Genomic DNA, 26,129 nt, shown 5'->3' with positions numbered 1-26,129 from the left:
CTGGGATAAGAACTCTTCTCAGAGTACATAGGAACAGAACTAAATGTTCACAGCAAGGGTTTAGGGAGGCCTGAACATCTGCGTTAAGCTATACAAGGAGGATGCACTGAGTGTAGAGCACGTTCAAAGTTGTACTAACAGGAGAATTTTCAAGCACACAAATGGCAGAGAGTGGAAAGAAAGAATTTATAAATGCAGGTTTCAAGGTGAGTTATTCAAACCCATCTTGAGTAGATGTTATTGATTTCCCCACTTTAGAGCAGCATCTGAATACGTGGTTCCCTTCTAAAAGCACTCTAAGAGGCATCAGTGGAGGGACTGCATTACTTAGATAAACAGGTAGGCCAGGAGAGAAACATAACCTAGCCTGCCACGTCTTTTATGGAGATGATAGTACAGTTACACATCTTGGTGAGATAGATATCTCCATCCATTCTGTCATAAGCTGACAAAACAGATAGTGTTCAGCCACATTGTCTGACCAAAACTAGAATGAGAATGGAGAGAAGGATAAGGGAAAATGACATATGAAAAAATAAATCCAGTAAACCCACAATAATGGGCACTAACAAAGACTGCAGAGGAGAAGTTGTCAGCTAGTGAATGACCCAAAGGAAAAGAAAAAAAAAAATTTTTTTTTTAAATTTTTTTTTATTTTGATCACAGAGGTTTGCATCGTGTGGAAAGACTGTTGTGGTCTCTCCGCTCTCCCATGATGAGAGCAGGCGCTCCAGTCCTTCCCAGGCAGGAGCGTGGTGCCTGGGTCTCCATGTGCCACCTCCCTCCGAAGCAGGGTCTAAGAGCTCATCCTGCCACTGTAGGCTTCCAGTGTTGACCACCACCTCTGAGCCCTCAGGCAGAAAAATTGTTTGAGCTGTCACGATGTGAAGCCTTTCCAAATCAAGCCAGTTATTTTTCTTTAAGGAAGAAAAACCTTTGAAGCACCCAATGGCTCATATTCTGTCATGGCCAGTGCTTCCTTCAGAAGATCTTCAGACTGGAAACACACCCCTGAGAAGCTCTCTCACAAGAGGATATAGGATTCCCCTTCCCTGCCCTAGAAGGGAAAGTAGAAGAAAGAGTTTGCCCAAGTTTTGTCCAAATGTTTGTAATCCCTTTGCCCAACTGTGAGGTTCTCTTCCACTTCACAAACATTCATGGAGTGTATTGTGTGAAAGAATGAAGGAAACAGCAATATCTGAATTCTCAATCTTTTTACCTCTCTTCTTTACTCAACTAATTAGAGTTTACATCACACCAGACTGGTTTCCGTCAGTTGGAGCTGCATGAAAGAATTTCTGCTTCCACTGAGGGAAACCAAAGAACAATATGCAGGCAGATTAGATTGGAGAAAGGCTTGTCTACAAAATTGACCAGAATATTTCACCAGAATAATAGCTTCCCACATGGAAAAGCTATTTTTAAATACATGACTCTTCCCAGAACAATTATTTTGCTCAAAAATTAGAGTATTTTTTTCCAGAATAAAAGGTATTTCCTTGAGTATAAAATATTCTTATGAAGGCAGAAAAGAACTTGTCCTGGAATACTAAACTCATACTGGCTGAACTATACTTGAATAAATATCCTGGATTATCTGTGTGTGTCGGTTCCCCAGTATAGATAGGCTCTAGATATAGAAGTAATGGCTTTGTTCTCTTAACTCTCTGTTAGTTGGCACCTGAAGAGTTGATCTCATCCAAATACCTTCATATTTCTTGCTTTCTTCTGCTTCATGTTTCTCTCAGCAAACTTCCAGAGCCTGGCCATTGTTTAAACTGACTAGAAATGTATGTAAATGAAGCAATACTCAAATAAAACTCCTGTGTTCTTCAGTGGCAGTTTGGCCCATATAAACAATGGAAGATGTAGACTATGGACTTTGCTTTTTCCTGTTGTAAAATAATCTGCAGAATACTATGATATTAAGAGAATTCTTCATTGGTCTAATTCCCATTTAAATCTCATCAACTTCAAAGAACACCACTGCCAACACCTTATTTTTTCAAAATTATGCCACTAGAATGCTTGTAAGATACAAATACAGATAATGTATAGATATAAATAAGACAGTAAAGGGGAGAGGACCATAGCTGTCTCAGTGTGGCAGCAGGTTATTTGTTGCAAATGTTTCGATGGCCTCATGGTAGAGGGGTAGGGGAGAGCGTAACGGAAGGATTCTCCTCTATATGGTGCAGCTGAGGCTACCTTCAGTAAGTCCAAACCAAAAGGAGTAGAACTAAAAGCAGATTTTTTTTCTAAATTGTATTATATTTCATGGCATAGTATAACTATCGTATGTAGGATACTTATATACACAGTGAATAAATATGTTATGTAGTATTTTATAGTATATAGTTAATTTTACAGCATTAAGTATTATAGTTTTTTTTCCCCAGTTTTTCATCCAAGAGTCTCAAGGGACTCTGCAGATCTTTTTTGAATTCTCCTTGTACTCCAGGATGTTGAATACAACTGTACAACTTAATACACTGCCATGCAAGGAAGCATCACCGCTTCAGTGAAGAAGCATCTTTTCAAATTCCAGTGGTTAAGTCAAATTCTATCTTTCGAAACCTCTGCATTGTTTGTAGCTGTCAAAGGAGTGACACAGGCACATTCAAAGGGAGAAACTGGCCCTGAATATGCCCTGCTAAATGAATTCAGTCTTACCTGCAGTTAATTATGTAGTTTTTGGTTGGCACACTGTGAATAGCTTGATCGGACATACCAGGGGTACAAGGCAAGTATGACACCTTGCTAACCTGTTTAAGGGGACTTACAGTCCTTTTATTTTAGTCATCCCAGTCACAAAACAAAAGCATTGAAACAGCTGCGATCTATGGCTAATCCAGAAATCATGAGTTAGTTTCTTCCCCATTGAGCTCTTGGAATTTTTAACACTTTCCTTTGGGCATGCACAGAAATTTTGATATATACCAAAGAATCAGGGAAGTGAACACCAAAGAAATCTAGTCCTGCTAGTTGTCCTGCTCTTGGCTTACAGTAAGATGGTGTCCTGGTTTTGGCTGGGATAGAGTTAATTTTCTTCTTAGTAGCTGGTACAGTGCTGTGTTTTGGATTTAGTGTGAGAATGATGTTGATAACACGCTGATGTTTTAGTTGTTGCTAAGTAGCGCTTATCTTAAGCCAAGGACTTTTCAGTTTCCCATGCTCTGCCAGCAAGCAGGTGTGCAAGAAGCTGGGAGGGAGCACAGCCAGGGCAGCTGACCCGAACTAGCCAAAGGGATATTCCATACCATAGAATGTCATGCCTGGTATGTAAACGGGGGGGAGTTGGCCAGGAGGGGCGGATCGCTGCTCGGGCATCAGTCATCAGGTGGCAAGCAATTGCATTGTGCATCACTTGTCTTTTCTTGGGTGTTATTTCTTTTTTTTTGTTATATTCCTTTTCATTACAATTATTATTATTTTATTATTATTCTTAGTTAGTAGTGTATTTTATTTTACTTTAGTTATTAAACTGTTCTTATCTCAACCCATGAGTTTTACTTTTTTTTCCTCCTCCCCTCCCCAGTGGGATGGGGGAGGGGGAAGCAGCTGTGTGGTGCTGAGTTGCTGGCTGAGGTTAAACCATGACAGATGGCAATGTCTTATCTCTTTCTTTCTCTGATTCTTTTCTCCAGAGTCCAACCAAGAGGCTATTGGCGCTGCTCGAGGAGTTACACCCCTACTGTCTCTTGCCAATTCCAATGATCCTAGAGTCCAACAAAATGCAGTTGGTGCTATTCTCAATCTCACACGCTCAGGTACTTTCTGACTAATGGTTTATCTAAAATTGCTGAAAGAAAATTTCTCACTGATAGAAAAATAATTCAAAAGGCTTAAGGCAAGAATAAAAGCATATCTGAGCAACAAATTATTTCCTTTGCATATGACATTCATGTTTATAGCATCGGCTGATGATTTAAATTTGGCCTCTCTTTAGCTAATACAGACCCTTTTTTGCCTAGTACCAAAATAGAAAGGCCTGATTTTCAACCCCAAGGGGCTAATGTACAAGCACTTAAGTCATCAGTCAAAGAAATAGAAAAAAAATAATCATTTGTTGAAGAAATAACTTGGTCTAAAAAGTTAGCAGCACATTTGGTGGTACTTTGAAGCAATCTCAGATTATCCAACAAGGTCAAGCTCTAGGAACGTTTGACTTGTATCCCTAACTTGATATTGGAAGGTGCAAAATATAACTATTATGGGCCAGACGTTAAAGGCTCCTGGGATATCTGCCAACAGCTTTAGCAAAAGCAGTATTTGGTCCTCTGCAATAATACGTGCACTACCATACATTAACTCTGAAACAAACCAGCATTAAATCTCACCTATCTAGATGATACCATTATCCCACACAACTAAATGATACAGTCGTGAGTAATGTCTCTTATCTCTATATGGTAGAAGGGAACGGTTGGCAAGAAATTCTATAGTTAGCTATTACGCTTCTGTTATTATTCAGAATTTTTAAAAGAATTTGTTTTTTAAACACAGAAATCATGGTGAATATCGTATATGAGGTTTTTCAGCTTCTCCAGCAATTCAGATTCTCGGAACAGTCTTTAGCGTAAAACCAGCAAAGGCTTAATCGATCAGACAGCCTGCTAGTCATTTTGCTAAAATGTCTGTGTGGTGAGTTGACCCTGGCTGGATGCCAGGTGCCCACCAAAGCCGCTCTATCACTCCCCTCCTCAGCTGGACAGGGGAGAGAAAATACAATGAAAGGCTCGTGGGTCAAGGTAAGGACAGGGAGGGATCACTCACCAATTACCATCACAGGCAAAACAGACTCGACTTGGGGAAAAAAGAAATCAATTTAATTTGTTACCAATCAAATCAGAGTAGGATAATGAGAAATAGAGCCATATCTTAAAAACACACCTTCCCCCCAACCCTTGCTTCATTCCAGGGCTCAGCTTTGCTCCCAATTCCTCTGCCTCCTCCGGCAGGGGGATGGGGAATGGGGGTTTTGGTCAGTTCATCACACGTTGTCTCTGCCGCTCCTTCCTCCTCAGGGGGAGGACTCCTCACACTCCTCCCTTGCTCCAGCATCGGGTCCCTCCCACGGGAGACAGTCCTCCACAAACTTCTCCAACGTGAGTCCTTTCCCACAGGCTACAGTTCTTCATGAACTGCTCCAGCGTGGGTCCCATCCACGGGGTGCAGTCCTTCAGGAACAGACTGCTCCAGCGTGGGTCCCCCGTGGGGTCACAAGTCCTGCCAGCAAACCTGCTTCAGCGTGGGCTCCTCTCTCCACGGGTCCACAGGTCCTGCCAGGCGCCTGCTCCAGTGTGGGCTTCCCACAGGGTCACAGCCTCCTTTGGGCCTCCACCTGCTCCAGTGTGGGGTCCTCCATGGGCTGCAGGTGGATATCTGCTCCACCATTAACCTCCATGGGCTGCAGGGGACAGCCTGCCTCACCATGGTCTTCACCACGGGCTGCAGGGGAATCTCTGCTCTGGCGCCTGAAGCACCTCCTCCCCCTCCTTCTTCACTGGCCTTGGTGTCTGCAGAGTTGTTTCTCTCACATCTTCTCACTCCTCTCTTCTCTGGCTGCAATTGCTGCTGCGCAGCAACTTTTTCCCCTTTCTTAAATATGTTATCCCAGAGGCACTACCACCGTCGCTGATGGGCTCGGCCTTGGCCAGCGGTGGGTCCATCTTGGAGCCAGCTGGCACTGGCTCCATCGGACATGGGGGAAGCTTCTGGCAGCTTCTCACAGAAGCAACCCCTGTAGCCCCCCCGCTACCAAAACCTGGCCACACTAACCCAATACAGTCTGCATACTGCTATATTGCACAAGCTAAAAATTATATACTCTCCAGTCACGCTGATTGGCATATATTTGGACATCACGACCACTCTCTAGAATCCGATGATTGTGCATATCCCTTTTGAATGGTGCTTCCAGATGAGAGGGAGGGAAGGGGAAAGACACACTAACAGCACTTTTTTTTTTTTTTTTAAATGGCAGAGAAAATCCAACAGGTCCTATGCAAGGAAGGAGCCCTACCAGTTCTTGCCTTGCTGCTGGAATCTCCTGACTCAGAAGTGCAGGTATGGCTCAAACAGGTCAGATTTTTAAACAGTAACAGTGTGACTGTAAGGAGAGCACAGACCACAGCATGTAGAAATGAAAAGGTGGAGAGGAGGGAAGGTTTCTCTAGAGAAGTGGGGAAACATGTGAGAGCATCTTGGTGAAACTCAGTCAGATAATGTATATTCAAAACACTCAATTTGTCTAGCTCCACAGCATAAAGTTTACCAACACAGAAATGCATCTGCCAGCACACACTAACGCATGCACACAGTTGTTACGTGGTTACTTTCTTGTGGCTTTCAGATCATCAGAGAAGTTGCAGATAGGCCTCTTCCTCTGTTGTTTGTTTTTTTTTGCATCCTAACTTTGATCTTCCACTCTAAGCAATTTTACCAAGTGTTCTGAGAAGGCCTAACTTGCAAAGATTTTTTTCTTCTTGTTGTAAATGTCTGGGAAATCTTCCTATTTTCTGCCTACCACAGACACCTCTTTGTGATTCTGCACACTTAACAGAGACCCGGTCTTGGTTCAAAAGTATGCTGATGAAAAACTATGAATCAGAGTTGTAAGCCTTAAAATCCGCTAGTTCATTCTTTCAGTCCTCCGAGTAGTACAGGATTGTTTCCTCCATCGGTTTTGTTATCTCTATTCAGATTTCTTTTAAATGTCTGAAGGGATGGAGCCTCTGGAATTGCTTTCTGCAAACTGTTTCAGAATTATCGGCTTTCTCTGAGATTCATCTTAAAATTACTTCTCTGCAGTTCAACCTGTTTCTTCTAATTATACCTCCCTAGTAATACATACTCTTATATATATAATCCTCCCTAGCATTAATGTTTAAATCCTTTGAAAATGATCTCTTGGCATGCTAGGGCAATGGCTACATCCAGCTTGAGTAAATCAATGTAAACATATAATACAGTAGATGCAGATGACCTAACTTAGGTGCCAGCAGCAGTGTCATTGCAGCAGCACAGTACATTCCCAAATACCCAGGGTCCTAATGGGTTTGTACAACGTGCAGTACCACAGCATGACACTTGTTGTAGCTATAGCAGATTACATCGCTTTTCCTGGAGGAAGCCCACTTAGGCTGTTATCACATCTACCGAATAAAACAGCCTTAAGATAAAAAAGCACTTTATTTTCATCAGCTCTAAATCTGAGCATTTCTCCAATTTATTTTTATTGTCTTCAACATGTCACCACTGTGACCTCCTCTCTCTCTACTTTTTTCTTGGTTCTCTGCAGTATTACAGCTGTGCTGCCCTAAGTAACGTGGCAGCCAACGTTCAGCACCATGAAGCCATGCTGAGACCCGGCAACAGATTCCTGCTACGGACACTCATCTCTCTGCTATCCTCTTCTGTCGACAAGGTAAAGCTTTAGCTTTCTCTTTGTGTAAAGTCTTAGCATCAGAGTAGAGCTACAAACTTGGGCTTCCAGCTTCAGTCTCGCACAATTCTGCTCATCTACTGTACAGGTTCCTATGCACCATCTTTCCCATGAGAAAAGACACGTATATTAGAAGATACATAGGTTCTACAAGGTCAATGTATGGAGAAAGAGAAGGGAAATCATTAAAGTTGTTCCACAGCCCTGGACACTTCCTTTAGACTAGAATGGCCTGTATTCTTTAAACTTGAAACTACATGTGTGAAGTGCTCTGTCCAGGCTTTCAACTATCTTTGATCATTGTGTCTGCAACAGAAGGTGTCTCGACCATCTATTATGCTAATTATTTTTTTTCTTCTTGGTATCCGTAACTTTGACTATATGGCTTCAAAGAATAACATCTTGAAAATTTTGCTTTGTTGGGAGCCATACCAAAGAAACTTCAATAAGCCACAGTTCAGGATTTAAAGGGTGGAACCTTAACTTCTGTGTAGGAGGAAAGTGAGAAAAAGGCAAAGTAAATGAGACAAATTCACTCCCTTCATTTTCCTATAACTTATGTGACATTCTAAAATAAACCAACATCTGAACCCCATTGGCTCTTCCTCATCAACAACAGGATGACTAGAGGAGGTTGAAAAAAATTCATCAAAACTTTGAAAAAAAAAATCATGTCCCAAAATTTATTCTCTGAAGATAATGTAATAGCTTGCTAGTGTTGTCACGTTTATTTTGCATACAATAGGCAAGAACATGCATTACTGAAACCACTCTTTTTTTTCCCTCTCTCTCATTCTTTTTTTTTTTCCTCCTTGGCACAAGCAGGTTTCAAGCCAGGCATGTGTTTGCCTAAGAAATTTGGCTACCAGTGGTAAGCAATATCTTGGAGATAAACAAACCACACTATTTCTTTTTCTTTCTCTCTCTGCCTTTCAGAGTGAGCACTTTTCCCAGTGGGCTGGGAACCTTTCATATTAAAAGCAAAGAGATACTCTCTTTTCTACATTTTAATTGGATGTTAAGGGAAGAGGGAGGTACAGTGCATACACTAACTAAATCTGCCTCAGACCTCCCAGGTAGCGAGGGGAAGTATCTGGACAAAGTGAGAGAGACAGCAGAGGTCTTATGCACAGAGCCTTTGCAACTTACTAAGTTTTTCTCCCTTCCATGTTTCTTAAGCATTAAACCTGATTAGGACAGAATGTGTCCTGAAATTGCTGCTTGAGCGGGGACTTGCCTTCTCCCAAGGCATGAATCTATCTATCATTAAATATAATTTTCTCCCAAGCATTTGTCATCCTCTTAAAAAAATCCTGTCCTATTAAATGCCCGAGATCCGTTTCTACGGCATACTCGGGAGATGAAAGCTGAGGACTGGCACGCTCAATGCTAGAGCCCTAGGGTCCCGGATAGAGTTGTTCATCTAGAAAATGTAGAGGTGCTTAATTTTCAAGCAATCACAATTATAGTGGAGCTGGGAGTGAAGGAACTGCTGTGCTGCTCCGTGATGTGGTTGAAAACCCGGGTCTGCTTGGCCTTTTAGGACTGCCGCTCCATCTACTGGCTGCTCTGGTATTGCCTTTTAGTGCCCAAAAGGACTCACTGAGGTTGCAAGGACAAGGAGGGTATAAGAATTCAGCCAGGATGGCTGATCTCGCCCCTGGCTAGCCATAACTCTGCGAGATAGGTGGTGGTGCTTGGTGAGGTCTTTCTGTTTGTGCAGCAGAAGCTGCCACCTTCTTACCGGGCCTTATGCCAACGAAGGACTCAGAAAATTCCCCTCATTTCTTCTTGCTGAGGTTCAGACACAAACTGAAGGGTGCCCAAACCTACGTTCTGCTCTCAAGCCTGTATTAATCCTTTGGCAAAAGGAGCCAGAACAAATGAGGGTTTATTTTTATAACCAAACATCCAGCGTTGTCCCATCCCACCGAGATGGGGAGATCCCCTCTAATTTCATCACTGAGGCACAGTCAAATGTTTGAGTCGGGGCCCGAATACCTCCTCGCGGTGCTCTGAAGCTCCTTGACCTCGGTCATTTTCCCAAACCAGCGGACATCCAGGCCGACATGGTTGCTGAGGACATCCTGCCCAAGCTGTGCTCTCTCCTGGTATCTGGCAGCAAGGACGTGCGTCACGCCTCCATCGCCCTGCTCTGGATACTGTCCCAGCACCCGCACAACCAGGTAGGGGAGGTCATTTTCGAAGACCGGAGGGGAAAGAGTCGTTCTGGCCGCCACCTGGGGTAACGCTTTGTTATGGCAAAACTGCATACGAAATGCATTTTGAGAATGACCAATAGGCTCTGTGAGACTTCCTAACCCTTCTCTCCCACCCAAAATAACGAGGTTTTGTCTACTGCGTCTGCACTGTCACTAACTACCTGAGGAGCCTGTCTGTTGTAGTGAGTGGGATCCAAAGGATCCTGTAGTTAGTCAGATTGCCTGTAAGGGGACCAAGGGGAGGGTAGAGGGGGAGATGGGTGTCAGATTCTTTGGATGTGTGGACACTGCCCTGCACTCCCTGCAACTCCCTATGGTCCCCTCAGTCCCCAGACCGTAGGTCTCCAGATGGGTGTACAAGGGGCAGGACACACGCATAGCACCATGAGAGACTGCAGCCGTGGGGGCAGCTGAGGAAGTTATTCTGCGGCTACAGAGCTTCCCTGCACACTGAAAAGCAGAGAAACTTATTTAGAGTGTGCATTTAAAGTGCATCAGTGCAAAATAAAGTGCAAAAATACATTACTTCCCTATACGGACAGTTATCCAAAAGTACGTTTACATAAATTTAACATCTTTTGAACTAGGATCAAGACAGCAAGGGGGGCTAACACAATTTGAAATCTTATCTATCTTTAGCTAATTCACTAGGACTTTCCTGTGTCTCCTCATGTCCTTAGTTACAGAATGGTTCTTTTGCCCACGTTCAGGGTAAACACCACCATTAACAGTGCAACACTATGCAAATACATGAAGAAGTCTGACTAGAAATAAACTACAGCAAATAAACAAAACAGACACTCCTGCTGTACTTTCATCCTCCACATAAAACAGCAAAACCAGTAAGTAGCAACTGACAAATTATTATTATTTTTAAATGTGCTTTTCCATTACAGTAATTAAAGACATCCTTAGGAACGTGGATACGAAAGGTTTTTGATAGGTGTCTTAAGCTAACAATAACCTTTTAAGAGAGTCAGAGTTTGGGTAGATAAAGCAAAAAAATGTGAGAACCTTTCCTGCCACATTGCTTTAAGCAGTAGTGACAGACAGTCTGAGTAACCACAGCTGGGCTTAGGTGCTTCTCATGGCTGAAATACACTCAGTCTGATTTGAAATTTCCTCCGGGTATTGGAAGCCTGGTGCCCGTCGTGGTTTAACCCCAGCCAGCAGCTAAGCACTACGCAGCCACCTCCCCCTCCCCACTCCCAGTGGGATGAGGAAGAGAGTAGGAAAAAAAAGTAAAACTCGTGGGTTGAGATAAGAACAGTTTAGTAAAGTAAAATAAAATATAAAAATAACTAATAATAATAATAAAATAATAATAATAATAATTGTAATGAAAAGTAATATAACAAAAAAAAGAGAGAAATAACACCCAAGAAAAGACAAGTGATGCACAATGCAGTTGCTCACCACCCGCTGACTGATGCCCAACCAGCAATCCGCCCCTCCCAGCCAACTCCCCCCCCCCCCAGTTTATATACTGAGCATGATGTTCTATGGTATGGAATATCCCTTTGGCTAGTTCGGGTCAGCTGCCCTGGCTGTGCTCCCTCCCAGCTTCTTGCACACCTGCTTGCTGGCAGAGCATGGGAAACTGAAAAATCCTTAACTTAGGATAAGCGCTACTTAGCAACAGCTAAACCATCAGCGTGTTATCAACTTTATTCTTACACTAAATCCAAAACACAGCACTGTACCAGCTACTAAGAAGAAAATTAACTCTATCCCAGCTGAAACCAGGACAGTGCCTTACACCTCAGTTGCACGTACACAGCACAGTACAAACCAAATTGCACCTCCTCTAACTCTGGGGCATGACTGAAAAAGTGTGTAAGCTCAATGCCTGGGAAGCAGCAACTAGAGCACAGAGCTTTTCAAAGGCACTGTGGCTTCGTAGGTTTTGTGCTGGCTGCATTAGGACTGAACGTCCTCATTGCTTGTCAAACTGCCTCATGCAATCAAAACACAATTTGCTCTCAACAAGCTTACAACTGAAATACATTAAGTTAGTTGGAGGCTATTTGCACAGTAAAAATGTTACTCAGTATGAGGCATTATGCTGGAACATTGTCCTCACTCGCATTTGCTTTTCTTGCCCTCAAACACCATTTGCACTTTTTGTTCTCCCAGCAAAGAGTACCCACAAATCCTTTCCTCCCTGATCCTGAAACATGTCTTCACCAGTGCTTCAAACCCCCAGCTACGAAGGGCACGGCGCAGCATCAGTGGGAACAAAGGCCCTGGGAGCTCAGCCTTGTTACACCAGCAGTGAAACAGCCTGTCCTTCGTGGGGGAAAAGGGTCAGCAGCAGGAGGCTGGAAAGCAAAGCATCACCCTCGAAGGTTTACTCTCCAGTGAGAAGTATCTACATCTCAAAATTTGTTTTAGTGAGCAAACACGGCTATCCCTGACTACCGAATGTTGCTGCTTTGTGCGAGCGAGCCCTGGGCACTCTGAGAAGAGGCTGACCTCTCCTTACTCATATCCTGCCTCCCCACCTCCATGCCTTTCCTGGCCTGTTTTTCAAATCTTTTCAAGGCTTCTTTCTCTAACTCAGGCTGAATTCTCCGTGAGTGAAAGAGGGACTTCTCCATGGGAACAGCTGTTGGAAAACAAACCACCGAACAAAGCTAACCTTTACAACCGAGTCAAGTGATGCTTGAATTATTACAAATACTACCCAGGATACAATAGGGCAGAATTCATCTGCCCTTTCGTTACCATGAAGCAAACCCCCAGGAATGCTTCACAGGAGCTCCTCTCCCTGCTTAAACCCCTTTCTTGCGATCCCCTGGCCAGGCTGTTGACAGCGATTCCCAGCAAGTGCTGGAAAACTTCCCTCTTGCAGGGGGAATTTTATTCAGTTCTCCTAAGGACAGCCCAACCCTGAAACACTAAAGAAAGAGTCAGGCTTTGTGAGAAAACAGCCTTTTAAACCATATTCCTTTGAGCAAAGACCTGGAAATCAGGGTGGCAGGGGTCTGTCTGCTCCAGATGATGCCTCTGACTTTCCATTCCAGGCACAAGAGAACTTTGCCTTCCCATCTTGCTACCTGGTAAACAGGGGATAATAGATTTCTTGGCAAGAAATCCCTGGATAAGGGGTGCCAGTGCAGCACTGCAATTGTAAGCACGGTTGCTGCTAGAATGCTTTTCCTTACTTTTTTTTTTTTTTTTTTTTAAATCTTGGGAGAAGTTAGATCAATATCCGTCTGAACTACCAAATCCATTTTTACTCAGAGTTTTCTCATGATTCTCTCGCGCTGCGCAGGATTGAGCCAGAAAACAAAATCTGGATCCTGGCTATGTACCAGCCAAAAAAGAGGTTCAGCAAAATTTAAAGTACTGCCACTTGCTAATGTAGGTCCTAAACAAACAGAAGAGCTTGGCAGGGAAGTCATTATATATTAGAAAGTTAATTTATAGTCCATAGAAAATTTCCTCTTCTCAGGCTGTAGCAAATCAAATAAGGGTACCACAGTTGAGGGGATTACATAGAAAAGAGGACACTTGGTCCAAAAGCACAGAAGACAGTCATCAATGGTAATTTAATTGGATTATCTAAAATTACATTATTTCTGCCTTTGAAGAGAAGGAAAAATAAAACCAGAGAAAATTTACAGCTATATCTGCATATAGGATTCTTTAAATGCCCTGAGTTTAGGCATAGCACTGCCTTTCCCATCTATTTTCATGTTTTATTTTAGAATTGCTGGTTGTGAGAGTGCTTAAAATGAATGTAAGTGAAGATGTCAGCTGATATTAAAAGAAAATAAGATACACTTTTGCAATTTAACCCAAGTGAAAGAAAGATGCAAGTTAAACTAATTTTTGAAGACATCTGCCTTTCAGCACTGCTTCAGTGATCCTGACATTTCACAAGCTTCAGAATTACGCGATTTTTCTCAACTGTATATAGGACCGATGATTTGTTTTATATGGAACACTCTTGCTAACGTGTCTCAATTTCTAAGTAGCACAAATAATATAGTTCATTGCTAACAAACATAAGAACTGCATAAAGAACTCAAATTCCTAAGGGAAAGAGACTGAAAGAAAAAACGCTCCCAAGAGGAAATCTTTTGCTTTTAACTGTAGACCTAACCCAAAGCCTGTTGAGATCAGGTTTCTCTTATAAACAGCAGTGCCCCCTTAATCCATACTGTTATTGAGGAAACTACCTGGGCAGTAATCCAAACTCAGATGATCTGATTCAATTAATATTAGCGGTAATTGGAGGAAGACTACATTGAGAGAGAGAGGGACTCAGTAAAGTCCCTCTAAAATATCCATCAGACAGCAGAGAAACGTATGTGTAAACTCAGAAGATGCTGTTCAGAACACGTTACTAAAGCGGTGCCTGATCACAAACTGACCTAAACATACAGTCCATTATTGTAGGCAAGGTAAATTGCTGAGGTACTCAAGGACACACTGCTGCTGCTGCTGCTGCTTCACCACGTACTTTTGCCTTTCACACCTACCCTGACCACTTCTCCTTCCAGTCAGGATCACACGTCCTTCCCTTGACTATCAACAACCTCTGGGAAGCATTTGATGCAGACAAAAATAAACTACTGGACCTTAAAGACTCAGCTTTCCATAGCAAGTGGTCCGTGGATCAGTGCCAGTCAGTAGACCATATTTTGAGAGAAAAAGCACTGGGCCCAGCCACTACACCATTGGTTTAAATGAGCTTAGTAATGCTCTTCTTTCAGAGCTAAGATCTATCTATATAGTTTGCTGCAAAGTTACATTGTGTTGTCCGTACTGGATGTAATTGAGATACCGGTTGCTCTTCTCAGGACGCTCTGGCATGTGCCGAGCTACTACAGAGCCTGGGGATGCTACTGTCAGTGCATAAAAGAGACCCTGTGATCGTTGGCCATGCTGCTTGTATCATCAAAAACCTGAGCCTTTCCAAAAACAGACAGGTAGGTACCCAACATTTTTCACTGAACTCTACCCTGGGAGGTTGCAGTTATGTTTATATCAAATCAGCATTACCCACAGACAGATTTTTTTTTTTTTTTTTAATGAGACATATGCCAAGGATACTCTACAGAAAACTGTGTGTATGAATAAAGGGACCTGATGTGCCATAATGAAAGGGGGGTTTATTCATTTTTTTCCAATACAATATAAAAATGCTAATGAAAATAAGAAATGTCTAATTTTTCCTGTGAGTGATGTGGTTACCTAATTTGAATGACTGTATCATAGGTATAAAATGTACTTCTAGCAAAGACATTTCATACTAACTAAAGGAACCATCCAGGAAAATCTGAGGTTTGTTATAAACTGAATCCTTATTTCCTAACTCTCACTCTTCGGCTGCCCTTAGTTATCCACTCACAGTGTTAAAACATTGATCTAATTTCACTCCCAGTTTGTTAAATATAACCCCAGTAATAGATGTAAATTTTGCCTGTTTGACAAGATACTGGTTGTGCCAAGATGCTATAAAGATCTCTATTGCTGACTTTGCTTCTACTGAAATCCATATCCACAGATGCACTTCCTTTCTCCTTACCTTTTAAGAGTACCTTGATCAAACAGTGCCACCAGTAACAATCAATATTGGGGAAAAAAACCCACCCAAATCCTTGTCTCTGTTTTGCCCCACTTTTTAGTACACACTTTTTGAGAGTCAGTTCCTTTTTTTTTTTTCCTTTGTTCATGATGCAATTACCACTAGTTCGGAGATTTAAACTAGCCAGAAGGAAAACTGTTTTCAGTATTTTTTTTCACTTATACTAAGATAAGAATTATATGAATTTCTGATAATTGTGGAATCATTTTTTGCAGGGAAATAGATTCCCTCAAACTCAAGGCCCACAGTAAGAGTAAAAATGGACCATCCTTTCAAAGTTTGCTTTAAAAAAATTGCCATATTTGTCACTTAAATTCTGTGACTTTATTCTGTTCCTAGCAGGGAGCTGGTTCACCCTCATAAATCTTTACAATGTATAGAGTATTTAGTTCTTATTGCACAAGTGAATCCACAGACATCAGTGGGAGTGCCAGGTTTCCAGGGTCAATTCTAAGGAACCATCCTAAAACACGCAAGAGTCCTTGGCACAAGAGGAAAAGAAGTGTTGTTTTTATGCCAGCAGGACACGAACAGAGTGTGGGAGCTTGAAAGGCCGCAGTCTTGAATCCACCTTCAGCCTCTAAGCAGCAAGTTAAAAAACTGCGACATAAAATGAACACACAAGAAAAAGATATTCCCTTTTGTTAATAGACACCTGAGCTCCCTTATGGAGGTGTGAGCAGCTGCCATTATTAGGACCTCCCAGAGAGCTGATGACTTTGTGATTCAACTTCACTAGTAACCAGTCACCTCCAGGTGACTCATTCAGGACTCATTCCTTGGTCTCATGTGCTTTTAATCCAGGTCAGCACAGGCTAAGTCTCCTATCTGTTTTCAACTCTGTCTCCAAAATATACATGCCAGTGCAGAGACATGCTGTCCAACACCACTTTTGGCATAGCAGATTCAACCTAAAAGATAAGGGATACACAGAAATGTTTAATTCATAAAATTTCTCTCCAGAAGCAGAACTCACCTTTGCTAGTGAGGGGTCATCTCATATTTCTGCAGATCAGAGCATTTCAACACCAGAAAGTTTTCAAAGCCCTGGAGGCAAAGAAGAGAAACTGAAAAACTTCCGCCTTTCCCAATGCTTTGCCCCGGCGCACTCAGCTTATTCACCTCTGCAGCAAGACTTGAGCAAATGAGAGCTTAATACTAACATACAGCCTGGTAGAGCAGCAATAGGTAAACAGGAAATTCTTTGAGCTCAGAGTGATCTGTGATCATGAGAACATCCCACAGACAGAGCAAGCCTTGGGAAATGCCTAAAATCAGGTGATCTCTGAACAATCCAACGTCACCTGGTTGTGGTAGATCTGGCAGGAGACATTTCCATTATTGATGTTTTAGCCCTTAGTATTGCTAAGAGTTATTCAGTACCTCTGAAGTCCTCGGACACCGCTAAAACATAATGGAAGTGCTAAACGTGAATCTCTTTCTTGTTGCAGAGAGTCATTGAGAGCCCATGTGTTGAAGGTCTCCTCCAGACCATGCTTTCTACCGACACTCAAGAAGACTCTCTTCATTATGTGACATCTTGCCTCGCTGAGCTAGCAAAGCAAGGTAGGAAACCTAGCAACCTCGGCAGAAATGGCTTAATCTGAGAAGCGTACGTACCCTTTATTAATCCTAATAGGAGATGAAGCACAGGTGGACGTACAGCCCAGGTCTTTCCCTTTAAATTCACTGGGAGTTTTGCCATAAGCTTCAAGAAGAGCAAGATTTGACTCACTGGCAGGACACACAGACTCGGTTGTTTGCACTTTTTTCTGTTGAACTGCTTAAAATTTTTTTACTCAAAATTCTTTGTGCTGAACTTCTGCTGTACATGGCCTGTCTACTTTTATTTGTAACGTTGCCAAGTTTCTCCAGCTGAATTCATTTCACAATAGCCGATACTAACATAAGAGAAGACGACTAAAATACAAAGTGGCTCTTTCTCTTCAAATTTTTTGCACATAGATTTTATAAGAGATCCCAAATTAGCACCCGTAGAAGGTACAGCACTCCTCATGGCAGAGAGGATCAGTGTAAGTTTTCCCAGCCTGCCCCTGCATTGGATATTGTCTGTCAAACATTTCATTTCTTGTATCTGGTGTAACTGCCATGCAACTGGCAACGTGTCACATTTAATTTTGCAAGAGGTGCCCAGTAGCTGCTAGGCAGACTGAGCCCACTAGGCAAGAGTGGATCTCGTACCTGAAGTGATTCATTCTTCCAGAACACAAACCCAACAAAATAAAAATCCACCAGCCTTTCTATGAATCAAATCCATGGCCCTATCTTACTGAGAGCATAACCTCAGGACATGACCCTTTTTTACAACCTAAATATACTTATTGCACAAGTTCAGCACTTATTTTGCTTGTCCAGCTGCATGAAGGATTTCCTATTTAGGCAGCATGGTTTCTGGCAGACCTGTCACCTTCATTTCTTTGACAGTGGAGTTTCTGTTTACAGACTACTCTCTTATCTTTCTGTCTTCCAGAAGGAGCCATGTTACGCATGGTCCAATGGATGAATGAACCCTTGACAAAGTGCTTGGTGAGACTGGCTGGCCAACGGGAACATACTGAGCCATCCTTTCAAGCTGCCTCCATCATCCAGCACATGATAGGTCACGGTAACTGTCACACAGCATTAACTGTGCTTTCAAAGAGATTTATGGCTGGCTGGGGTGAAATGAGCCTTTTCTCAAAGGAGTTCACTGTCAGGCACCGAACAACCTTTAACATTCCTATAGCATCCTCCATCTGGTCTCTACAAATTTATTAGCATAAAAGCGCCTACAGTCACCCTTGACATACACGTAAAACAGTGCTTGAGTGCACGAGAAAGCCCAGGGATGCAAATGGACCATAAAGATCTGATTCAGGTGTTTGTTGCGTTCTTCAAGCACTACCATTCTGCAGGGCTAGTCTGTAGCCAATTCTGAGGTCCTTAAAAACAACTTAAGTAGGAAGGTGGGAGAGCGTAAAATACTCCTTACCAAGGGAAAGATGAGAACATGTTTCAGACGAGTCGTTGCATCTTTCTGTTCAACCCTCCTTCTCAGTATATACAACATGATGGCATTCCCCACAGACAGGAGCAGAGGTTGGTAGAGAGAATTACAATGGGATGGTTGTGTTCCAAAATTGTAGATCAACTCTGCTCCCTGACCAGCAAGAGGAAAGCATCTTACTGAACCAAACGCTGCTGTTGTAATTCTAGACTAGATTAGAAGGACCGGTGAAGTCAAGTGGCTTTTAAGAACATAGCCTATATTTTTTTAAGTTTCAGTGAGAGAATGAAGAGAGCATTATTTTTACCTGCAGAAAACAAACAGCTTTATACTTAATATACTTGTCCCAAGCAGCTGAGAGCCTTTAAGGCTTGCAAGAAAAAGGTGTTCAGATGATTCTTGCCACGTTCTCTAGAAAAGCATGGTTAGATTTTAATCCTTAGATGCGAGAGAAACGGAAGTCCGTAGTAAGTCTCCAATAAGGGAGAACACAAACCTGTTTCAAGTCTATGATCAAGGATTTGCAACGAACAGACTCTCAAGTAGCGAACAGAGTCCAACAGCATAATCGCTTCATGGATGGGTTAGCGTGACAGGCTGATTGGTCCGTAAATCAGCACGCACCTTGCACAAGTACCAGCTTCCGAGCACAGCAGCCCACTCAGTGTTTTATTTACCTGAAGTATCAGTGATACCGTTAGAGGCTGTAGTACGTGGAAGTCCTTTGCCATTCTTTGCAGTAACATTGGTTGCAGATGAAGTTAGATGAGTCATAAATGATCTTAATGTTGTTACAAAAATCAGTTTTCAAAGTTTTAAAGGCTCCTATTGATCTCCAGTGGTTCTCCCATCTATGCAGAAAAAATGATGCTTTTGTTGAAGCGTCACATCGGAGAGATTCAGGCCTACCTCAAGAATTTTCTTACCCACCAAGAGATCCGCTTTCAGCAGCTGGGCATCTCTGCCTTCTGCAGACTGCGAGAAGGTATGTCCTTGTGCTGGGCCGAGCCCCCGGGGCACTGCCAGACCCCTGCTCCTGTCAGCACCAAACGGGCACTGCTTTATAACAGAAATGACAATGCCGAGCAACTTCCTCTGGGGACTAGCTCTGCTCACTTAAGCAAACAGAATAATCTCAAGGGTAGCTGTTACCTTACCTGTTTTTAACTAACTAAGAGTATCTTATGATAGAGGCAGGGTGTTTGTTTGTTTGTTTGCTTTAAAACTAAAGGCTTTCTGATCAGCAGGGAAACAGGACTTCAGGTACAGATGTTTTTATCCGATATAAGAATGTTTGGCACTAGACACAGCCTAAAAGCTTTTCAAATATGAATTTAGTTTATTTTGATAAAGCAAGCAAACAAGTAAATTGCATGATTAGCTAGTACTAAAGCTGGGAAGTCTCACATCTTTTTCATACTTTACATTCTGTTCCTTGATTTTTTTTTTTCTATTTTTGATTAGATTTTTTTGGTTTTGGGTAGAAGTTGAGTACAGATGAGAGTTATAATATGGTAATAAATGTATATAGCTTCTATCTTCACATATGTAGAGCCAGAGCCAAGACCCTGCTATGTCTTAATATGCACCTGTTGCAGAAGGCTGAATTTGGCAACTGAACTTTAGACATCTGGATCAGGATAATTTAGCAGCAAACAATCCTGAATGGTTCTAGGGATGAAAACAGAATTAGTATCTGCTTTGTGTGGCAGAAGAATATTGTTGTAACGCCTCTATACTTTACACTGTAATAAGAACCATCAACTGTATCTAACCTGAAATATAAGCTTTCTAAGCATCTGCACTAAAACACAGAGAAAAACAGCAGGTTGCCTAACACTTGTTTTTTCCTCTTCAGATCCAGAATTTTCATTAGCATTCAGAAAAAGCCAAATGGCCAAACTCCTTGAGCAAGTCCGTCAACAAACAGAAGAAACTCAAGAGCTCCTTAGGGCAGCTATTTGCCACGAAGACAGTTAATATTTAAGCCGCATGGCTTATGAAAACTTACCAGATCCAAGAGCCTGAACTTTCAGAGAAGACAATTCTTTTCATTGGTTCCTGTAGTTAAAGTTTTCCTGCTACTTAGTTTCATCATAAAAAAGAGATGTGCCAATAACAAGAACCGGAGCAGGTCAAAGACAACCCCTTGAACACTTTGGCTGGCCGCTTAAGTGTGCTTGAGGACTACAGCTACATGCCTTCCAACCGTTTGGAAAACACCCATTATGCTTGGGTAACCTTCCATGGTTGGTGTCTGGTTTCCTCACCACCCCCTCCAAAAAACCAGCACTGTATTCATGAGGTTTTATTCACGTAACAGGCTGATTCTACTGAAGAGGCATCTCTCAAGTACGCAGGTTCCTCTGCGTTCATCATCATTTTATTTCTGTTCCATGTCCCTGATTTCAGAGCACACTCCAGGGACTTGACTTTAGAAAATAAGTGAATTAACACATAGTGTGAAGGTAGCAAAGTACTAACAGGTTACTACAGAAAGTAACTGCTGAGGGACAACTCGGAGAAATTGCAAGAAATTCCTAAGAAACAAGAATAGGGCAAACCTTACGGCTGATCCTTGCATACACTGTAGGCACTACTCTCCAGCAGAAGAGCAAAGGCACATTGAGGCAGGTAAATGTTGCATAGAACATGTTCAGAATATAGCAGCTACCGTGAAAGATTTGGGTGAGAGGTATTTGAATACAGAAATCTGTGTTCTGCAAATGGTAAATTATTTCCAAAGGTACTTGCAACAGGGAAAAAGTGAACAAATCTGGCAAAATTAGGAATTGATCTTATATTTTGATATTGATACTTCATTTTAAAAGGAGTTAAAGAACAAAAAAAAAAAGTAGTAGTATGTTTAAATTCAACTAATTTTCTTACATGTATACAGGATACTGAACAGCCTCCCCTTTCCTCTCCTCCAGAGGGAGAGTCTGTCTCACAGACCTTTTAGCCAATCAAAACAGTATTTTTCAGGAGAAAATTGTAGCACAGAGCCTTGAAATTATGAGGCACTAGGTTTTTTAATGTAGGTTTTAATTTGTAAGAGAATAGTAATCTAATAATCATCATCATCATCATCATCTATTAGTAATCCAATTCCACCGTTGATCAATACACTTCTTTTTAAATACAAGAATCTGGCTGGAGCTTCATGTTGAACTGGCCGGAATACTGAAATTTTGGAACCACTCTTCTGGCAAACACATGCTCCCAGGTAGGACAGTTTCTTACGCAAACATTTCAGAAGAGTTTCCTGTCTTTTGAAGTACTTCAACCATGGTATAACTCGTACATGCATGTAGAGCTTTAGAGCTGCTACTAGCTACAAACATGGAATAAAAGTGAGATTAAAAATAATAATAATAAAAATCATTCTGTTATAACTAAGAGCTCAACATTCCATTTTACTGTGGCCCAAATCTCTAAGCTTAGTTTTGGTGCTTGAGGGAGGCATTTCTGTTAATGATTCTTTTTAATAACTGCAAGTTCTCTCTGATAGTACTGTTTAAAAAAAGCCCAACCAAAAACATGCTCCAAAGCCTCTCTGCAGTGCAGTAAAAAGGCCTGTTAAAGAACAGGGCAGACAGAGACTTCAGATAAAGCAGTATGGCATTTTCAATATTCATGTGTGACAGGAATTTTCTTTTGAAGTCTCATGTGAAAGACCCATGTGCTCCACTGTGGGCACCTGGGCTTATTAAAACAGAGACTACAAAGAGCTGATTGACACGGCTAGGAACAAAACCAGAAAATCTCAAGCTTCAGGCCCCCTCCTTGGGTGACTTTAGATCATTTTCCAAAAAGAAAATCAGTGCAATATTAAGTAATAGCATTAGAATCTGTTTTTCGTAGGTATTCAATTGCAAACAATACTTCGAGGTCCTAGCAAGAAGGAAAATAACGAAGCATTCTTCATCAGGAATGAGGAGATAAGAGACATGTGAAACAAGCAAAGCTAATGGTGAACAACCCAGTAGTTGTGATGTACTGAACTAAACTCACTGAATGTCATCCCTGTAAGCACTTCTGTTGTGCTGTTAAGACGTGAGCAAGGAGCTGAGTCTTTCCAAAGCACACAGTCTAGCTGCTGTGAAAGGTTACTACTCCGTACCTTCAGAATAGCTCTCTGACTTCTACAATTGCTAGTTCTACCTCACTGAGTGGTTAAGGGTTGCCTCTGATAGCACAAACAACAAAACCATTTGCAATAGCGGGCAAAGGAGTTGGCCTTCATTTGATACCATATTTTATTAGCAAGAACAACATTCAACAGAAGAGAAACTATTTTTCCTGCATTTAAAGAAAGAGGCTTAAACCAAGACTTAGAATTTCCATCTCTTTTCGGGTTTTGGGTTTGGGGTTTTTTTTTTTTCAGTTTTTTTTGATTCGTAAACCAAATTCTACTCCCAATTCCCTAGCTTTTAGTTTGTATGTCGGGCCCTTGAAAAGGAGGAAGTTTTCTCTCTCATTTGAAGCAAACCTGGAGTGAATACAATTATAAATTGGTTTTACTGCAGTCCTGTTAAGAAAAAACAACCACGCATGAGAAATGAAGCAGGCTCTTCATCTCTGTCCTGCAAACAGTGAAGCAAGCATTCTGAAGTCTCACGAAAACCGATCAGCATAATTTAAACCTAAGCCTAAGTAGACCAAGATCAACATAATTTAAACCTGAGCCTAAATGAATCCTCAAACTTAAAACTGAAGCTAAATCTTACTGGCTATTTCTTTGCTCTGTTTCTAGCTCTAAGTGACCCTGTACTGATTTTCTAGTAAAGAGATTAGAGGAAACCTGAAGAAAAGTTTTAAGCAGACCAGGAGTAGCAAGAAGAGTTTTCCATCACAGATTGACTCCTGTTTCAACTATGCAAGAAAATGAAAATATAAATAGAAGTAAATATTTCAAACAAGTTTTATTTGGTACTTACATGCTATATATAGGTTTAAAGAAAAACTACATATTTTGGACACTTCAAAATATTGTGGCTATGTACATGGAAAACTAAAGAAAGCAAGAAAGGAACCCAATTCATTTTACTGTGTCACAAGCTACTATTGAAAGCATTCTGACTGAATGGCTGTTTTTTCCCTTCCGTATATATTCTGGCAGATGAAGTCTCTTTTTCATTGCATTTCCATTGCTTTTATCCCATCTCCTGTATAAGATGCACACTTGGCAGCAGCAGAAAGTAATTTCTTCAAAAATTCTTCAGCTTTTGTCTCTGAGGATTTCTTCTGCTAGCACAGACTTTCTGCACAGCTTCCTAGAGGCCTAGCTCAGTGCTCACTACAGGCAAGTGCAGGAATCTTAACGGTACATTCTCTGGTAGCGTGAACTGAAACCCCATAAACCTCTGTTTCCAGTAGCCAAGGATCTACTCACTGCCTTCAGTGAGCAATGCATCAAGCCCTGGGTGGTGCTTCAAACTCAAATACCTCGAGTGAGCTCTGCCTGTAACAGCATTGTTTATCAAAGCACAAAAAGGTGCAAGATTTTACAGTTCTGCCCAAGAGCAACCAGAAGTGAGGGATGGAACAACGACAGTAGAAATCAGCAAACTAAAGAGAAAGCAACCTGCATTGCTCCTCTTATCACTCAAACTGCACTGCTTTATAAATACCACACACTACATAAAAGCACAGACAATGACCATTTTCCATTTGCTCTGAAACGAGCAAACCAAAAAAATCCCCGAACCTGCTTCATCATCCAAAAATCAAATATTTCAGGTTTCACACAGTCTTCAATAGTCTGATAAGGCAAAGTCTTCCGTCATTGGGAACAGCAGCAATTTACAGGACTCAGAACAAGGTATTTCCCTGTGTGTGTGCGTGCACACGTGTGCGCATATGCGTACACATCTTTTACAGTATTGAGAACATGGATGTAACTAAAAAAATCAAGTTTCCAGTATCATTTTACCACATTTTTCTAATTTATTCAATTATGATTTATTTCTGTACTGAACAAAATTCATAAATACATAATCTAGCAGAACAATAGGTTTTCCTCTTGTCCATGAAAAAATAACGCTTTCAAATTTTCACATTTTAAAACCTGCCTTGTTTTGTGTTTTTAGAGAAAATGCGAGAAGATCATAGTGACGTCTCAATTTACAGAATGTCCCTGTAGGAATTACATTTACAAGAACCTGATACAGAAGCCTATACTTTGCCCCCATAATTAGAGTTCTCTGCAATAATATTTAAACCAACAGGTTTAAATAAAACACCCCATTAACTCTACTTGTAGAGCAATGAGGTATTTATTTTTCAAGTATTAGAACCACAAAGTGTAAAAGATTCTTTGCCAATTTTACCATTATGCCTTTTAAACCAACACCCACCTTTTAAAAAAAACAATCAGTCCCGCCACCCAAATCAGCCCATTGCTTTCAGATTCCAGTGTCTCATGTCTTAAGGAATGCAGAAATACCCATTTACTAACAGAAAAAGCTTGTTGGACAAAGCCATATCAAGTAATGCATGTGAAGCATGATTCTTCTAGTGATGAAAGCTATTAGAAAGGTGATCCAAGTCTATTCCCATCATTTCTTCTGCTGGTTTTACTAAAGTCCTTCCAAAAAAAGATATTCAAGAAATCTTTAAAAAACTGGAGAGAAAAAAATAGAACACTCCTTCATAGCATGGAAGAAACTCCACTGACTGCAGAGATGCTCATACCACCTTTGGTTCTTCAGAAGAAACAATCAGATCACTTCTACAACAGAAGGTATCAAAAATGACAGGTCAGCAAAGAGTGACAATACTTACTTCAAAATGCTGTGCATTTATGCAATTATTTCATTGTCGGATGATTTTCCTTACATTTTCTAGCCACAGAAAAAGAAAACGGTAGTCCAGTTTAATTTGCTAAATTAGTATTTAGCAAATACTAGATTAATAATATACTATTAATATAACATCCTTTAAAAGTTGTGACGTAATTCAGAAAAATCTAGTGTGCTGCAAACCACCCCTCAGTATTAATGGCAGCAAGAACTTGATGAGGGAAGCACATCCAGAATTTTACACAGAAGGTAGGTACCAGCTCCCCTTCTGCCTGTGTGTATCAGACATTACACTTGCAGAACTGGAACATGATAGCTGATCATAAGCTAGGTACAGCAGCTGTCACTTACCATTTCTGTTTGAAAGCACAGGGCAAACATTTTCAAGCAACTTCAAATGGCAGAAAGTGCAGTGTGACTGAGAAGCCCCCCTCAAAGAAAAGCTAAGGCCTCACCATAATTTGCACAGCACCTGTATGTACTTGGCATGCATAGCTTTACAAAGAGGAGATATGCTCCTTTCCCCAAATAATATGGGGTTTAAAAATGCTTAAATTAATCAACTTAATTGATATAAGAGCTCTAGGTCCTCTGTCAATTACAACACATTACAAGTGTTAATGAAGCAAGGCAAACCTACCTGCTGTTTGATGTGTTTGAACGCTATCTACCTGAGGCAAAAGAGTCCCCTTATCTTCAAAGGCTAGAATTGGATTCAAAGGAATTTCAGTACTACTGCTTCCGTCGTTGTTCATGGCATCCAGCCGGGATGGTTTAGAACCAATAGGCAGGTTTATGATCTCTTCAAAGTTATCATTCTGCATAGACATTCCATTTTCATTTGCATTTTTCTCTGGATTGAGATTGCTGAAAGAGAAACATAGGTATTTCCTCATGCCCTTCATCTAGAAGAGAAATTTAGTCCTCCTCAAAGCAATATTACAAATGGAAGAAAAGTCTGCATTAATCCCGAGCAATCTTTTAGCCAGTAAAAACAAAACTATGCTTCTACCACAGTAGAAAAAGTGTTTTTGCAGCCAAGTACTAGATA

General features: G+C 41.3%; 2 protein-coding genes across 5 annotated transcripts in view; one reads left to right on the top strand and one right to left on the bottom strand.

Moving 5' to 3' along the window:
* The window catches only part of LOC127014176 (uncharacterized), a 28,678-nt gene extending 8,388 nt beyond the window's left edge, over positions 1 to 20,290 (top strand). The window contains exons 5-14 of the mRNA XM_050893335.1: positions 3,648 to 3,770; positions 5,987 to 6,069; positions 7,304 to 7,429; positions 8,273 to 8,318; positions 9,500 to 9,633; positions 14,481 to 14,609; positions 16,720 to 16,834; positions 17,760 to 17,894; positions 19,135 to 19,260; positions 20,134 to 20,290. Coding sequence (XP_050749292.1) covers positions 3,648 to 3,770; positions 5,987 to 6,069; positions 7,304 to 7,429; positions 8,273 to 8,318; positions 9,500 to 9,633; positions 14,481 to 14,609; positions 16,720 to 16,834; positions 17,760 to 17,894; positions 19,135 to 19,260; positions 20,134 to 20,255 — 1,139 coding nt within the window. The 3' untranslated portion in view covers positions 20,256 to 20,290. The remainder of the gene's footprint in view (positions 1 to 3,647; positions 3,771 to 5,986; positions 6,070 to 7,303; positions 7,430 to 8,272; positions 8,319 to 9,499; positions 9,634 to 14,480; positions 14,610 to 16,719; positions 16,835 to 17,759; positions 17,895 to 19,134; positions 19,261 to 20,133) is intronic.
* Positions 20,291 to 23,175: 2,885 nt separating this feature from the next.
* Positions 23,176 to 26,129, bottom strand: part of MAP7 (microtubule associated protein 7) — a 126,711-nt gene continuing 123,757 nt past the window's right edge. For all 4 annotated transcript variants that reach the window (XM_050893329.1, XM_050893330.1, XM_050893331.1 and 1 more), the window contains exons 17-18: positions 25,719 to 25,945; positions 23,176 to 25,008 (exon numbers count right to left, since the gene is read on the bottom strand). In XM_050893329.1, the coding sequence (XP_050749286.1) occupies positions 24,998 to 25,008; positions 25,719 to 25,945 (238 nt within the window). In that variant the 3' untranslated portion in view covers positions 23,176 to 24,997. The remainder of the gene's footprint in view (positions 25,009 to 25,718; positions 25,946 to 26,129) is intronic.

The sequence above is a fragment of the Gymnogyps californianus genome, chromosome 3 (assembly GCF_018139145.2).
Source record: "Gymnogyps californianus isolate 813 chromosome 3, ASM1813914v2, whole genome shotgun sequence".
Classification (NCBI taxonomy): Eukaryota; Metazoa; Chordata; class Aves; order Accipitriformes; family Cathartidae; genus Gymnogyps; species Gymnogyps californianus.
This window is presented reverse-complemented; position numbering and strand designations above follow the sequence as displayed.